We start from the raw sequence: 15,580 nt of genomic DNA, 5'->3' as shown, positions 1-15,580 counted from the left end.
CCTTACCGCCTATCCTCCCCCTCCCATGTCTTCCCGCCACCCCCACCCCTATAACCACCCCGCCCCCCCTCCCAACCACAGCGGGAACTACACACACACACACACACACACACACACACACACACACACACACACACACACTCACACACACACACACTGTTTAGCGTGACTCGTGACTCACCACTTCCCCTTCCTCCTCTTCCTCCTCCTCTTCCTCTTCCTCCTCTTTTACCTCTCCTTTCTTCCTCTCCCTTTAGTTTCCCTCTTCCCTCTCCCACTCCCATTCTCCCCTTCTCTTATTCCCTTCATTCGTTCTATCCTTTTCCTCTCCCTACCTCTTCCTCCTCTTCTCCGCTCCCCTTCCCTTCCTTATTCTCCCTTCTCATTCCCTCCCTCCTTCCCTCCATTTCTCCATCTCTTTCCTCCCTCCCTCTCTTCTTTGTTCTTTTCTTTCCTCCCCCATTTAAATATATATTTTTTCCATTTCCACTGCTTCCTTCCTCCCTTCTCTCCCTCCCTCCCTCCCTCTCTTTCCCCCACTCTCTCCCTCTCTCCCTTCCTCCCTCTCTTTCCCCCACTCTCTCCCTCTCTCCTTTCCTCCCTGACTCATTTGGGTTGCATGGTCACGGTCGCCTTGGTCTTACTGCCCTTGAAATACTCCCTCCACTCCCTCCACTCCCTACTCCCTTCCTACTCCATCCTTTTACCCCCTCAGTACCTTCCTTACTCCCATAGTCTCCCTTGTTACTCCCTTCTTTACCCTTTCTTTCTCCCTTTGCTTTGACCTTACTCTCCCCTACTCCCTTTTTTACTCCTTTAGTTGCCTTATTTCATTCATTCACTCCCTACTCCCTTCCAGCCGTCCGTTCTCCCTTTATTTAATCCTTACTCCCCTACTCCTTCTGTTCCCTTATTACTTCCACTTTTTCACCCATACTCCATCTACTTCTTTCCTACTCCATAAATACTCCCCTACTCCATCCCTCCTCATCTTTTCTCCATCCATATTCTCCCTACTCCATCCATCTCTTACCTACTCCTTTCCTACTTTTCCTTTTCTATTCCTACTCCTTCCTACTCCTTCCTTACTTTCTCTTTCCCTTTCAAATCTTCCCCACTCCTACCCGCACTTCCCATTCCATCCATACACTACCATTAAAACTCCTCTTGTTACTCCCTGCTCACAACTCCGCTACATATTATTATTGAGTCACTCTTTTCGTTTATTTTCCCATTACCCCATTACCTCGTTAAACCACTTCGTTATAAGTCACCTTTCGTTTAATAGCGTCTTCCATTTAGCGTAACCCGTTTCTGGGTCGTGATCTGTAGAGTCCCTTGATAGATAGAGTCCCGACAGCCTAAGATTTGGACGCCATTATTGGCCCTGTTTTCGCCGGTAGTGCTAATGTTTGAAAAGCGCGGCGAAAACACAGGGCCAATAATGGCGTCCAAATCTTAGGTTGTCGGGGCTCTATGAGGGACTCTACAGATCACGACCCAGAAACGGGTTACGCTAAATGGAAGACGCTAAAACCTCTCCATGATTATTCCCTTTTCGTTAAACCACTCCGTTGTTACTGTCATTACTCCAAGCTCTCGTTAAGCCACTATGTCGTTACTCGCTCCACTCGTTAAACCATTCCGTCGTTACACTGTCATCTCGTTAAGTCACTGTCATTACTCCAAGCTCGTTAAGCCACTAGGTCATAACTCGCTCCACTCGTTAAACCATTCCGTCGTTACACTGTCATCTCGTTAAGTCACTGTCATTACTCCAAGCTCTCGTTAAGCCACTACACCAATACTCGTTCCAATCGTTAAACCACTCCGTCGTTACACTGTCATCTCGTTAAGTCACTGTCATTACTCCAAGCTCTCGTTAAACCACTACACCAATACTCGTTCCAATCGTTAAACCACTCCGTCGTTACACTGTCATCTCGTTAAGTCACTGTCATTACTCCAAGCTCTCGTTAAGCCACTACATCAATACTCGTTCCAATCGTTAAACCACTCCGCCGTTACACTGTCATCTCGTTAAGTCACTGTGTCATTACTCCAAGCTCTCGTTAAGCCACTAAGTCTTCTGGTTTTCATCGTTAAACCAGTGTCATGTCTCCCTCCTCGCTAAAGCACCCGTCGTTAGTCATTACATCGTTGCACCACTCCATCACCACTCCTTTCCCTCGTTAATTAAAGGACGTCATTACTCACCCCTTACTTTCATCAGCCATTAGCTACTCCATTATCTCTTCGTTAACCCAGTCCATCATTGCCCTCACCGAGTCCTCCGCCATCAGGTCACAGGTCATTACCCCGTCATTAACCAGAAGCTGCTTGGATCGTATGCCTCGTAATGAGTGATTCGTGTCCTTACCTGCCGGCACCTTTATGGTCTGCTTCCCCACGCTGGTTCTTCTCCGGCGTGTGTGTGTGTGTGTGTGTGTGTGTGTGTGTGTGTGTGTGTGTGTGTGTGTGTGTGTGTGCGCGTGCCTTTTCTGCCTTCTCATTCCTCCTCCTCTCCCTCCCTCCATCTTTTTCCTCCCTCCCTCCCTCCATCTCTTTCCTGCCTCCCTACCTTCCTTGTTCTTTTCCTCCCTCCCTCCCTCCCTTCCTCCCTACCTCCCTCTCTTTCCTGCCTCCCTACCTTCCTTGTTCTTTTCCTCCCTCCCTCCCTCCTCCTTCCTCCCTCCATCTCTTTCGTGCGTCCCTACCTTCCTGGGACTTCTCCTCCCTGCCTCCCTCCCTCCCTTCCTCCCTCCCTCCCTCCCTCCCTACCTCCCTCCCTCCCTCCCTCTCTTTCCTGCCTCCCTACCTTCCTTGTTCTTTTCCTCCCTCCCTCCCTCCCTTCCTCCCTACCTCCATCTCTTTCCTGCCTCCCTACCTTCCTTGTTCTTTTCCTCCCTCCCTCCCTCCCTCCCTTCCTCCCTCCCTCCCTCCATCTCTTTCCTGCCTCCCTACCTTCCTTGTTCTTTTCCTCCCTCCCTCCCTCCCTCCCTATCTTCCTTGTTCTGTTCCTTCCTCCCCCATTTATATATGTATATTTTTCCACCGTTCCCACTGGTTCCTTCCTCTCTTTTGCCGCATTTCTCTCATTTCGTCTCTTATCTTCTCCTTTTTCTCTCATTATTCCTTTCTCTTTAAACCTCTCCTTTATCTTTCACTTTCTTTATCCTCTCTTTCTTTTACCGCGATCATAATTTGTCTCACTGTTTTATTTATCTCATTGTATCTTTCTCTTATTTATCTTTCCGTTAACTCACTTGTCTAGTCCTTATCACATCTCTCTTCCACGCTTTCTTCTTCGTAGTCTTCTTCATAGTCTTCTTCGTAGTCTTCTTCATAGTCTTCTTCATAGTCTTCTTCATAGTCTTCTTCAAAGTCTTCTTCGTAGTCTTCTTCATAGTCTTCTTCGTAGTCTTCTTCATAGTCTTCTTCATAGTCTTCTTCATAGTCTTCTTCATAGTCTTCTTCATAGTCTTCTTCGTAGTCTTCTTTACAGTCTGCTTCCCACGTTTGCTCAGGGGTCAACAAGAGGGGCAGTGCTAGTGGACCTTTTTGCTTGTATTTATTTTATGTATGTTGCCCTTGAGCTGCGTCCCTTACTGTAGAAAAGGCAGCCATGGTAAGAATGTCCGTTATGCAAAAAAATACGTCTTAGAATTGCTTCCTTTGGTATTGAAAAGGATAACATACTGAGTGCCATGCGTAGCCGGTGTGAGAGGGAAAGGTAAGGTAAGGTAAGGTAAAGGTCAGTAATTAAGGTCAAAATGCTCATTATTACATGTTCTCTCTATCTCTCTCTCTCTCTCTCTCTCTCTCTCTCTCTCTCTCTCTCTCTCTCTCTCTCTCTCTCTCTCTCTCTCTCTCTCTCTCTCTCTCTCTCTCTCTCTCTCTCTCTCTCTCTCTCTCTCTTCACATCACTCCGTTTTTGTCTCTTAATTGCTCTTACCACTTAATCCTCCTCTTCTTCTTCCTCCTCCTCCTCCTCCTCGTCCTCCTCCTCCTCCTCCTCCCACTTTTCCTCTTCTCCTTATCTCGCTCTCATTAGTTATCTCTTTCCCCTTCTCTTCATCACTCCTCTCCTCCTTCTTCTCTCTTGTCTCATTTATCTCATTTTGTCTTATTTTTTCCTTTCTCTCATTTCTCCTCTCTCTTAAAACCTCTCATTTATTATTCACTTTATTTATTTTCTCTTCCTTTTACCACCTTCATGATTTATCTCGTTGTATCCTTTCTCTTAATTTATTTTTGGGTGAGGGACTGGGCTGCTTGTGGAGTTATGTATCGGATGGGGCTGATTGGGAGGGGGGGGCGAGGGGGGGAGGGGCGAGATCTCTAAAAGGGCTGGGAGAGTGAGGGACTGGGCTGCTAGTGGAGTTATGTATCGGATGGGGCTGATTGGGAGGGGAGGGGGGGGGGGCGAGATCTCTAAAAGGGCTGGGAGAGTGAGGGACTGGGCTGCTGGTGGAGTTATGGATCGGATGGGGCTGATTTGAGATTGGCAAGGTTGATGGGGCTGCCTTGGGGTGGGTCCAGCGTTATTTTCCAGTTTCCGACCCGTGACTGTTGGAAAAAAAAATTACAATTATCGGTTTTTAACATGAACACTAATTGAACATCGTTATTTGCGTGGGTGAGATAGTTGTGGGACTGAAACTGATAAATGCAATGTTCTTAGTACGACAGTCTTGGGTGGGTCTTGGCGGGGCAGGGCGTGGGGTGAGTCACCTTAAGGGGCTGTGTTAGGTCTGCTGTGTGGTGGGGCTAGGCGGGGAGGCTGGTAAGTCTTGGAAGGGGCTGCTGTTCGAGGGAGGGGAGGTAGGTGATGGGGCTGGGGTGGGTTAGGCGGCTTGGGGGTGCTATATAGGCGATGGTGGTTGAGGTGTGGGTGGCGCCCCGCCCCGCCCCGTGTTCGTGACCGCGGGAACACGCCGAGCATTACACAACGGCCGCGGCGAGTCATGATCCCGGGACGTTGGACGCACACCCTTCCTTCCTTCCTTCCTTCCCTGCCCCCTCCCCAGCCTCCCCCCCACCCCTTGTCCCTGACCCTTCCTCTCCTTTCTCGGGTACGGCTGGTTATTGACTCGCCCCGGTGTGTCGCCGAGCGGTGGTGGTTTAGAGATTTTGTCCCTCCGCGGAGGCACCGTGGGCCTTTTTCGGGTGGCGTGCCTGAGAGGGTGCCGACAGACAGACTATCGGCAGACGCCTACTAAGTCGGCTTGTCGACGAGGACTGGCGTGTCTCTGAGGAGTGGTGGGTGGCGGGCGGCCTGTGTAGAGGGCGGGGCGGGGCGGGGAGGGGCGTGGTGTGTGCCGCCGTCGCGTGCCAGGCTGTGTGCCGCGTCTGGCTCTTGTAGGCCGACGGGGGAAGTCTGGACGTGGTGGTGGTGGTGGTGGTGCAGCACTACCGGGGCTGGAGGTGAGGTGACGGTGTTGCAGGGAGGGGGAGGGGGTGCCGGGCGTACGTGTGACTTCCTCGACACAGATATCAGCTTCCAGCCCCTCTCGCACCGAGCAGCTGCCCCAGCACAGCGGGGCCCTTGTGGCGGCGACGCGGGGTGGAGCATGTGTCGAGACGGCTGTGACCCGCAGGGCGGCACGTCGTGGTGGTGGCGGAGCCGGCAACAGTGAGAATTGGGGTGTAGGTTTGGCGGGCAGTGGTGGTAGTGGAGGTGGGTGGCGATGGTGGAGGCAGCCGACAGCCAGGATAAGGGGGGGCGTTGACATGCGGCGAGTAGTCAGGGCGATGGTGGCAGGCAGTCATTGGGGGGAAGGGCAGAGGGGTAGTCCGGGTGTCCTGGGCGTGGGCCGCGGCGGTCTCGTGACGCCGCACAGTCAGCGGGGCAGATTAGGCGTGATCGGGTTAGTGCCGCGTGTCCCGCCAGACGTAATGTCCTCCTGGCTGACCGTGGCGGCCCCGCGAGGCTGAGACCACCGCCCCTCCCCTCCCCACCCCGCCCTGCCCCGAGGCTCCTGGGGCAGCACGTGGTCGGCACGGCACACACTGGGCACTGCTGCTGGCCGTGCCCCCATTTGCTGGACAGGCAGGAGTGTGCAGGGCCGCGCGGTGGTGCCCCGTGCACATAAAGCTCAGTGGTGCACATTCACCCTTGCTTGGGCGGGCGGAGTGGTGGTCAGGGAAGCTTTCATTGACTCGTCGGCCTTACTAGCAGTGGCCAGGTCAGCGCAGCGCGGCACCACACCTGAGGAGGCCCATGAAGACAGGTGTGCCGGGCCGCCTATGTCTGGATCCACGTGGCGTCACTATTACTAGATTTGGCAGAGGGGGAAATACAGGCTATTGTTGTCTTTATCAGTTGTAATACTCCCAGGCAGCCACACGTTACCCAGAATTTATTTTCAGAGAACCTCAGCGTGACGGTGCGGGAGCCCGAGACCCGTGCTGGCCGGCACACTGTCCACTTGAACCGTCTTGACCCGCGAACTATTAATAGCTTAAAACCTTGACCTCGTGATAATAAAAAAAAAGAAACGTGGTTGAAATTGTGGGCTGAGGCATATCCTTAAAATATGACCGAGGGAATATATGAGTTTTGTATCCATCTGGACGAGCGATGCTTTTCTCGTTATGATATTATTCAATCAAAGGACGTACAGATTATGTGACTCAGGGAATCTGTGAGCTGCCTTCAGTTAAATATTTATCTATCTATCTATCAACGGTTTATCAGCGGGAAATGTCACGTTGCCGTATGCTAAGCTATATTTTGGACTTATTTCACTGATTTGTATGCGTGTTGCCAGATTGCTAGTGTGTGTGTGTGTGTGTGTGTGTGTGTGTGTGTGTGTGTGTGTGTGTGTGTGTCAAGATACGTACACGCTTGCATTTTACACACGACACTGCATCGCTTACATCATGACTGTGTTTGTTTGTTTAGGGTCTCGTTCCGTGTGTGTGTGTGTGTGTGTGTGTGTGTGTGTGTGTGTGTGTGTGTGTGTGTGTGTGTGTATGTGTGTACATTTTTATACTTGCCTAATCTCCAATATATAGTGTTATTTGTTTGTTTATCTTCCTCCTCCTCCTCCTCCTAGTTCTTCTTTCATTCCTCACACCCTTCATTTTATTATTTTTTTCTTCCTCTCTTTTCCTCTTTTTCTTCTTTTTCTTCTCCTCTTCTCCCTCTTCTTCTTAGTCCTCCTCCTCCTCCTCCTCCTCCTTCTCATCTTTATAATCCCAACCATTTTCCTTTTCTTCCATTTCTTTTTCCTCCTCCTCCTCCTCCTCCTCCCTCTCCTCCTCCCTCTCCTCCTCCCTCTCCTCCTCCTCCTCCTCCTCCTCCTCCTCGTAGACCCACAACATCACGTTCGATAGAGATTATCCTTTATGGCAAAAAATAAAAATAAAAAACGCAAACGGCTCCTTCCACACACACACACACACACACACACACACACACACACACACACACACACGAAAAATAAATATAGGAAAAGATAAGAATGGAGAGAATGGAGAAAGAAAAAGAGGAGAGCAAAGAAGAAAATAATGATGCATGATGATAAAGGAGGGTAAAAGAAGAGAGATAAAGAAGATGAAGGAAGAGAGAAACCGATGATAAATGAGGAAGAAGGAGAGAGAGAGAGAGAAAGTGACACAGAAGACAAAGAAAATAAATGAAGGAATTGAGAGAAAGAAACGAAGAAAGGAAGGAAGAACAGAAACTAGAGTAAAGGAGGAATAGAGAGAGGAAGATGGAAGAAAGGAAGGAAGGAAAGAAAAACGTCAAGCAGAAAGTAGAATAGGAGAAGGAGAAGAAAGAGAGAATGGGAGAAACGAAGAGAAAATTAAGAGAAATAAAGACAAAAATCATAAAAAAAAGAAATGAAGAAAATAGAGAGGAAAGAAGGAAGAAGGAAAAGGAAAACAAACGAAATAAGAAATATGAAAAGATAGGAAAAGAGGAAATAGAAAGCAAAAACAAGGAATATAAAAAAAAGATGGAGAGGGAAAGAATTAACGAAGAAAGGAAGAGAAATAATAAAAAAAAAAGTTACTAGTAAATCAGGAAGTAAGAGAGAGAAAGGCGAGTCAGGAAATAAGGAAGGAAGGAGAAAGAGGAGGAGGAGGAGGAGGAGGAGGAGGAGGAGGATAATCGCGTGGGGAGGGAGAGTCGCTTTCCTCCTGGCTTGAGTCCAGACCAAAGCCTCCTCCTCCTCCTCCTCCTCCTCCTCCTCCTCCTCCAATCGTCTCGCTCGTGTTGGACTTGTGGATATTAGTCGGAGGAGGAGGAGGAGGAGGAAGAAGAAGAAGGAGAAGAGAAAGAAAAAGATGAAGGAGGAGAAGAAGAAGAAAAAGAAGAACATACATTCAAAAGACGAGATAAAAAAGAGAGAGAGTAAAGCAATAATGTAAATGGCCGCTGCGACAGACTGGACGGGAGAGGAAGAAGGGAAGAGAGAAGAGGAAGAAGAGGAGGAAAAACGATGATAGTGTAGAGGGGAGGAGAGGAGAAAGGGGGGCGAGAGAGAGAGAGAGAGAGAGAGAGAGAGAGAGAGAGAGCGCACAATACTCCTTTTCTGTTATCTCCTCCCTCACTTTCTCTCCTCTCTCTCCATACAACCTTCTTTCCTCTTTATCTCCTCTCTCCTCGTCCTCCTCTATCTGTTCCTTCCCTCTTTCATCTCTCATCCCTCCGTCTTTCCCTCCTCATCCCAACCTCGTCTTTTCCTTATTCCTTTCCTTTCATTCCTTTTTTCGTCTGTCTTCTGTTCCTCTCTGTTAACGCTCTCTCACTTCCCTCCTTCCGTCCCTCTCCGCGTTTTGTTTACCTGTTTGTCACGTGTGTTGCTCGTGTCGTCTGGCTGAATGGAGGCTCGGCCGTGGCAAGAGCAGGGATATGGAGGATGAGGTGAGGTGATTGTGTGGTGATGAGAGTACTGGTGTCAGGAGAGTGGGCTATGTAGCTGTGTGTACCCGGTCCTCACTGCTAAAAGGTGAAGTTGGGGTCATACGCTATAGACTCCCATTGGCCGCGGTGCTCATCTGCCGTGAAGGAAAGTCAGTGAGTAAATGTGACCCAGAAGACAAAGAAAATAAATGAAAGAATTGAGAGAAAGAAATTAAGAAAGGAAGGAAGAAGTATAAATGTAGAAAGGATGAATAAAGTAAAAGAGGTATAGAGTGAGGAAGATGGAAGAAAGGAAGGAAAGAAAGAAAAGAAAGAAGCGTCAAGCAGAAAGTAGATTAGAAGAAGGAAAAGAAAAAGCGAGGAAGGGAGAAACGAACGAAATAAAAATGAAAATTGACCCTTTATTAAGCCTGGCTGTGGGAGAGAACCCTTAACCCCACACTACTATGACTGCTACTACTACTACTTACTACTACTACTACTACTACTACTACTACTACTATTACTACATAAATGATACCTCCACCCATGTTTCCCGACACATAATCATGGAGGGCTCCATAGCTATTACTACTACTACTACTACTACTACTACTACTATTACTGCTACTACTACCACCACCACCACTACTACTACTACTACTACTACTACTACTACTACTACTACTACTACTACTACTACTACTACTATCAAAATCAACAAGGACGGAATATTAAAACACACAGACATTGCAGTTAGTTTTGCTTTTATTTGAGACACCTCCCTCCCTCTACCCCCACGCCCACGCCCACGCTCACGCCCACACCGTCAAGGAAATGGGGATACGGTTTCCTGGTGACTGTGTGTGTGGGGGGGGTAGGGGGGAGGGAGGATGTTTACCATGACCTTGTGATTGTCGTGGAAGCAGGAGAAGGAGGAGTAGGAAGAGAAAGAGAAGGCAGAGGATGAGGATGACGAGGAGGAGGAGGAGGAGGAGGAACAAAAAGAAGAAAAGGAGGAGGAGAAGGTTATATGAGTCTTCTTCAGCAACTACTACCGCTTTTTTTTGTAACTTTATATTTTGTGTGGCGTCATTTTATATATATAGTTTTTATTTAATTTAATTTGAAGAGAAGGGAGAGAGTGCGTTAAGAAGTAGATAATGAAGGGAGAGTCAGTGTTTTGTAGATGTCAGAGAGAGAGAGAGAGAGAGAGAGAGAGAGAGAGAGAGAGAGAGAGAGAGAGAGAGAGAGAGAGAGAGAGAGAGAGAGAATTTCCAGCTCATAATCCTGTGAGGGGTCCTTGGGTCGGCCGTGTATCCTTCATTTCTTTAGGGATGATGGGGGGAGTCCTTGGCCGTGGGTGGGGGGGTGGGCCTAGGGGGACTCGCCGTGACTTGTGACCAGACATTTCTTCAACCTGGGAAGCTGTATGGGAGAAAGAGGGAGAGGGAGAGGGAGAGGGAGAGTTAATTAGTAAGTTTATTTACCATTTCGTACATTCAATACAAATAAGGCACAGTACAATTTATATTAGTACCGAAAATATTAGTCCACACAAGAGCAAATGATGAAGAAAATACTGTAAATCACAAAACAGCACAAACTACAAATCATTTTAAATCACCGCCAGCTTCTGTTTTAGGTCTCACTTCATTGCTGCTCGTAACACAACAAGCTGACTATTCAGACTCCCAGAAACAACCTTATCCTTCACGACGACTGACTGACTAAGATTCCACCAGGTTCCGAGCATGTCAAAGCACTCCCCCCTTCCCCCCTATGCAACAAGATGTGTACAGGTAACAGACAGGTAGCACTCACCGCTCCACTCAGGGTCAAAAAGCACTTCAGGATTGGCGTCACTTCCTGTCTGACTTGCTAAGCTTCCACAAGGTCCTGAACATGTCAAAACCCTCCCCCCTCCCCCCCTATGCAACAAGATTCGTATACAGGCAACAGACAGGTAGCACTCACCTCTCCACTCAGGGTAAACAGCATTTCAGAATTGGCGTCACTTCTGTCTGACTTGCTACGATACCACTTGGTCCCGAACATGTCAACCCCCCCCCCCCCCCCCATGGAACAAGATGCAGACAGGTAATAGACATGTACCACTCACCTGCTCAGCCATGTTTAAAAGGCACTCCAGCATTAGCGGCAGTTGGTCTCTGGTCACACCGAACTGCCCAAAGAACTTCACAAAGTTGAATTCTACGTCCTCCTTCTCGGCGTCCAGGATGCTCTCTGTCACGCGTGGAGAGGGAGAGAAAGGTAGACTCGGGGCTTGCTTGAAACTAGAGCTACAGGGAACCAGAACCAGAACCACACCCTTGGAACCCTTGGAACCAAAACCACATTCTCAAACATATCGGCGTCCAAGCACACGGAAGAGTTTTGAGCATTTCCAATTGTAAATTTATTATGATCCTTCTGGGAGTTTGACCTTAATCTGTACCAAGAACCTAAAATGGACGCACAGGGCCACATCCTCAAACCTTTCGGGGCTCACACACCTACACCGGATGTGGCTTTGACAGAGGTTGTATTTCCATGGGCAGTTTTATGAGCCTAGTGATAGTTTGACGAGGCGTCAAATCCGAGTAACCTTGATCATAGACTAAAAAAAGAAAAAAGAAAAAAAAAAATGAAGATTGAAAGGAAGAAAATCAAGGAACAAAAAGAGTGAAGAATTACGTTCCAAAAGTCCTATGTGGCCTTGGGCAATAGTTGTGAGAGGCGAATGCGTCTGAGAATAAGGACCTTTAACCCTTGAGTAATGAGTACCGTCTCCTCAAACACCCCACACACACACACACACACACACACATTCACTTACTGACAGTTAAGGTGGAGAAGTCAGCATTCGTAAACCCGGCCTCCGCGGCACACAATGTCGCGTTGGTCCTCGCGATGGCGGCGGCCTCCTCCGTCTCTATCTTCTCGGGGGCGATGATGGCATAGCAGAAGGTGTTGGTCTTACACAGCTCCTCCTTGTTGCGGCACACGTCAGCGGCTGAGGCAGTGAAGACGTTTAGGGCCATATTAGCAAACATTTTTCCCCCCAAGCACACACATCTGACATGGCTTTCGTAGGAGCTGTGGGGGGTATTTTTTTTTTTGCCCTGGTGGGAGTTGCTTTCTCACACTCACAACCTACTTTTTCCTATATCTTCCTTACCTCCCAGTCTCTCTCAGGCGCATCTTTCCCTTCCCTCCTTTCTCCTCACTCCCTGCTTCCTTCCCTTTCCCTCCCTCCCTCCCTTTGAGCATATCCATCCTCCTTCCTCCCTCCCTCACTCTCGTCTTTATACTCACTAACGTTAATGAAGAATTCGGGCCAGAAAGTTTCGGGGTCATATGGGGGGGGGGTCTGCACGCGGCCCGTCACCACCACCGCCATCAACACCATCACTACTATTAACGCCGGGCCCTTCATGTTGTCTCTGCCGGAAAGAAAGGTGGGTTAGGTTGTGGTGGTGATTCTCTCTCTCTCTCTCTCTCTCTCTCTCTCTCTCTCTCTCTCTCTCTCTCTCACTTACCTGTTCACCTGTAGAAGTAGTCGTATGGGTGTGTGGGCGACGCGGTGAAGCTGCGGTTTATATAGTGAAGTACAGGGTGAGGGGAGGGTGCCCGGGGGGAAGGGAAGGATTACGTGAAAGGATGTGAGTGTGGGAGTGAGAGGATGTGCTTCAAGCATGGCTGGACGAGTGCAATGGTGGGAGTGCCAATGATGAATGACATCGGAGCGGCCAGACAGGTATTGTGTTGCCGTGCGTTCGTTCAGCTGCTGTGTTTCGCGACGGTCGTGCTCACCTTGCTGTTTCATTTATTTATTTGTCTATTTGTTTGTTTGTTTGTGTGGGTGAGGTTAAGGTCGTGTTCTGATCGAGTGTGAACGAAACTATTTTTTTTTTATGTATTATAGTTTTGCTTTGTCATTGTGTCGGAAGAGCAGTACAATTTTTGTTTTAATTTACTTTTATTTTTTTGCGGGTAAGGGAGAAGGTATGGGATATATCGAGACTTTGATATCCTCCCTCTTCCCTTCGAAAGCTTAGACTCTAAGCAGTGTGAAAGCGAAACCAACAAAATACTCACAAAAAGTGTCAAAAAACACAGGAGCTAGCGGAGAGAATACCCAGCGTGACCTCTCAGAAGCGCGGACCACTGAAGACTGTTTAAGTTTAGTGCTCACAACTTAAGAACTGCAAGTATAAGCCACACATCATCTGTGTGAGTGGGGGCCCGGCAGGGGTGCAGCGGCGTCGCTTCATCAAGGGGTGGAGGGAGAGGGGCTACGCGTGACAGGAGGCTGGACGAAGCGTAAAGAGTAGACTTGCAGACGGACCACTCGGTGGCGCCTACATGTCTTTCCGCTGTGGCAGCCCTGCCTGTGGGTAATAATCTATTTTGAACCTTACGGTTCAGGAGCTTGCGATGAACGGTTTGATAGGCTGCTCGCAGCACGTAACCGATGCATACTGTGTTTTGTGCCGCACTAGGGAGCTCGAAGGCAATAAAAAGATCAATATTCTAACAGTTTGAGTCTGCCAATCTGTGGTCCCAATTCCCTCCTCCTCCTCCTGAAAACCTGAACTTCCCCCTGGTCGGGAACCCCTGGCTTAGTTTGCTGCAAATTCTCCTCCAATACATTCCTGCGCATTACCTTTGTCATCAGTCACAGCTATCAAGGCATGTCAAGTTATTATCCCAGGTTCACAAATGGCGGATAGATGGTCCAAGAATTATGTAAGGTATGAGTGCTGCGTATTGTGTGACATGGGAGCGGAAGGGAACGGATGGGCGGGGTGTGTGTGTGTGTGTGAGGGGGTGACAGCATTGTGTGTGTGTGTGTGTGTGTGTGTGTGTGTGTGAAGATGAATTGCTAAATTATACCCATATTTCCAAGTATTACTTGAAGCCTGAAGTATCACATTGAACTACTGTAAGTCGTGAGTATTGGCTGTGGTCTTTTAATGTAATACTAAATACAAATGGCCGTTACTGAAAGGAAAAGGAATGGAAAGTATAGTGAATGTAAGGTAGGGTAAGGGAAAGGAAGGGAAGGGAAGGGAAAAGGAGTGGATCGGATGGAAGGGAGGAAGGGATAAAAGGAATAGGAGGAAGGAGGGGAGAAAAGAAGAGAGCAAGTGGAGAGGGAGGAATACGCCACTCAGGGGAAGGGTTTGCCTCACGAGCCGCCAGTTCAGTAGTCCTGCCAGGCTGCCGCGGTGGTTACTGTGCGCGAAAAATGTTTGCCTGTCCAATTCTATCACCCCCCATCCCCCCGGCTTGAACGCCTATGCCCATGTCTTCCCCCTTCCTTTTTTTTCCCTCCTCCCTTCCCTCCTATTCCCTCTTTCGTTTCCTTTCCCTTCCATTCTCTCCTCTTCCCTTCTTTTCCTTTCCTGTCACTTTCCATCTCTTCCCTTCCCTTACCTTTAATTCCTTTACCTACCTTTTCCTCCCTTTTCCTTTTCCAATCCCTTCTCCCTTCCCCTCCCTTCCCTTCCCATCTCTCCCCCCTCTTCCCTTTCCTTCCGTCTCCCCCGTTTCCTACCCTTCTCTTCCCGTTCCCTTTCCTTCCTTCCTCCCGTTCCCTTCCCTTCCTTCCTTCCTCTTCCCTTCGAAAGCTTAGAGTATCCTGCAAATTCTCCTCCAATACTTTCCTCCACATTGCTTTTATCCCTCCTCCTCCTCCTCCTCCTCCTCCTCCTCCTCCTCTCACTTATTCTTTTGCCATTTCCTACTCCGCCGATACCAAAACCTCCTCAGATATTTATTCCTCCTCCTCCTCCTCCTCCTCCTCCTCCTCCTCCTCTTCTTTCTCTTTCTTCTCCCATTTCTATTCCAATGTTTCTTTCTTTTCTTCTTCCTTCTCCTTCCTCTTCCTCCTCCTTCCTCTTATATTCAAAAGTTATTATTTATTCTAGTACTACTACTACTACTACTACTTCTACCGTCACCATTGTTGGCCTTTTTGGTAGCTGGTTTATAGGTCTGTTCAGGGTAACAAAAGTATCGATTGTTAATGGCATTCAGGCTCACACTGTTACCTCGCTGTCTGGGCTGGAGTCACCGTTACTTGCACCTCAGAGTGGAGTGAAGTCAGTGACGTAACAAAAGGCCTTACCGTAAGTTGTGTATTGGAGGTGATGTAGATATGGCCGAGCGGATTGCCTTCACGTCTGTCTTTGCTCTCTCTCTCCCTGGTTATGGAAACGTCAAAAGCCGACACCTGCGAGGCACACGTCTTGCTGTTCGCCTCGCCCGTCTTGTTCTGCCCTCACAGCCTCAAGTCCTGGTGATAATCTCGAATCAGCCGGCGTCACCTTCAGTACTTGCCAGATGAGGCGTCACTCTCAAGGCTAAAAACAACCTAGGTTTTTCTAAACATCCGGTGGCACCCATATAGAGCTTGCGTTTCAACTCTTGCATTCCTTACATTCATAGCTACCTGTTATTATATACATTAGTACCTTACACCATCAGCACTAGTATTTCCACAATAATCATCACTATCATCATCATCATCATCATCATTTTCTTCTTCTTCTTCTTCTTCTTCTTCTTCTTCTTCTTCTTCTTCTTCTTTAAGGAATGAGAAGAGAAATACAATAACAAGACAGGCCGGATGGAGAGAGAGAGAGAGAGAGAGAGAGAGAGAGAGAGAGAGAGAGAGAGAGAGAGAGAGAGAGAGAAGGGGGACAAAGGGAGGAA

The 15,580-nt window shown here is 48.5% G+C and overlaps 1 protein-coding gene across 1 annotated transcript; it reads right to left on the bottom strand.

The window, feature by feature from the left end:
- Positions 1 to 9,605: 9,605 nt before the first annotated feature.
- LOC126982517 (uncharacterized) lies at positions 9,606 to 12,434 on the bottom strand. The gene is made up of 5 exons (XM_050834638.1): positions 12,400 to 12,434; positions 12,176 to 12,303; positions 11,697 to 11,873; positions 10,980 to 11,104; positions 9,606 to 10,285 (listed from the first exon to the last, which is right to left on the bottom strand). Exons 2-5 carry the CDS (start codon positions 12,294 to 12,296, stop codon positions 10,235 to 10,237), a joined length of 474 nt encoding a protein of 157 aa, XP_050690595.1. The 5' UTR covers positions 12,297 to 12,303; positions 12,400 to 12,434; the 3' UTR covers positions 9,606 to 10,234.
- Positions 12,435 to 15,580: the final 3,146 nt, after the last annotated feature.

Source organism: Eriocheir sinensis, chromosome 5, assembly GCF_024679095.1.
Source record: "Eriocheir sinensis breed Jianghai 21 chromosome 5, ASM2467909v1, whole genome shotgun sequence".
Taxonomy (NCBI): Eukaryota; Metazoa; Arthropoda; class Malacostraca; order Decapoda; family Varunidae; genus Eriocheir; species Eriocheir sinensis.
This window is presented reverse-complemented; position numbering and strand designations above follow the sequence as displayed.

What these genes read in the sequence shown, in the direction of transcription:
- LOC126982517 (XM_050834638.1), bottom strand. Translation starts at nt 12,296, where the DNA reads ATGAAGGGCCCGGCGTTAATAGTAGTGATGGTGTTGATGGCGGTGGTG. An exon ending in CTTCTCCACCTTAACTGTCA is followed by an intron (nt 11,105 to 11,696) that starts GTAAGTGAATGT and finishes CACGCGTGACAG; the next exon opens with AGAGCATCCTGGACGCCGAG. An exon ending in TTTTAAACATGGCTGAGCAG is followed by an intron (nt 10,286 to 10,979) that starts GTGAGTGGTACA and finishes TCTCCCATACAG; the next exon opens with CTTCCCAGGTTGAAGAAATG.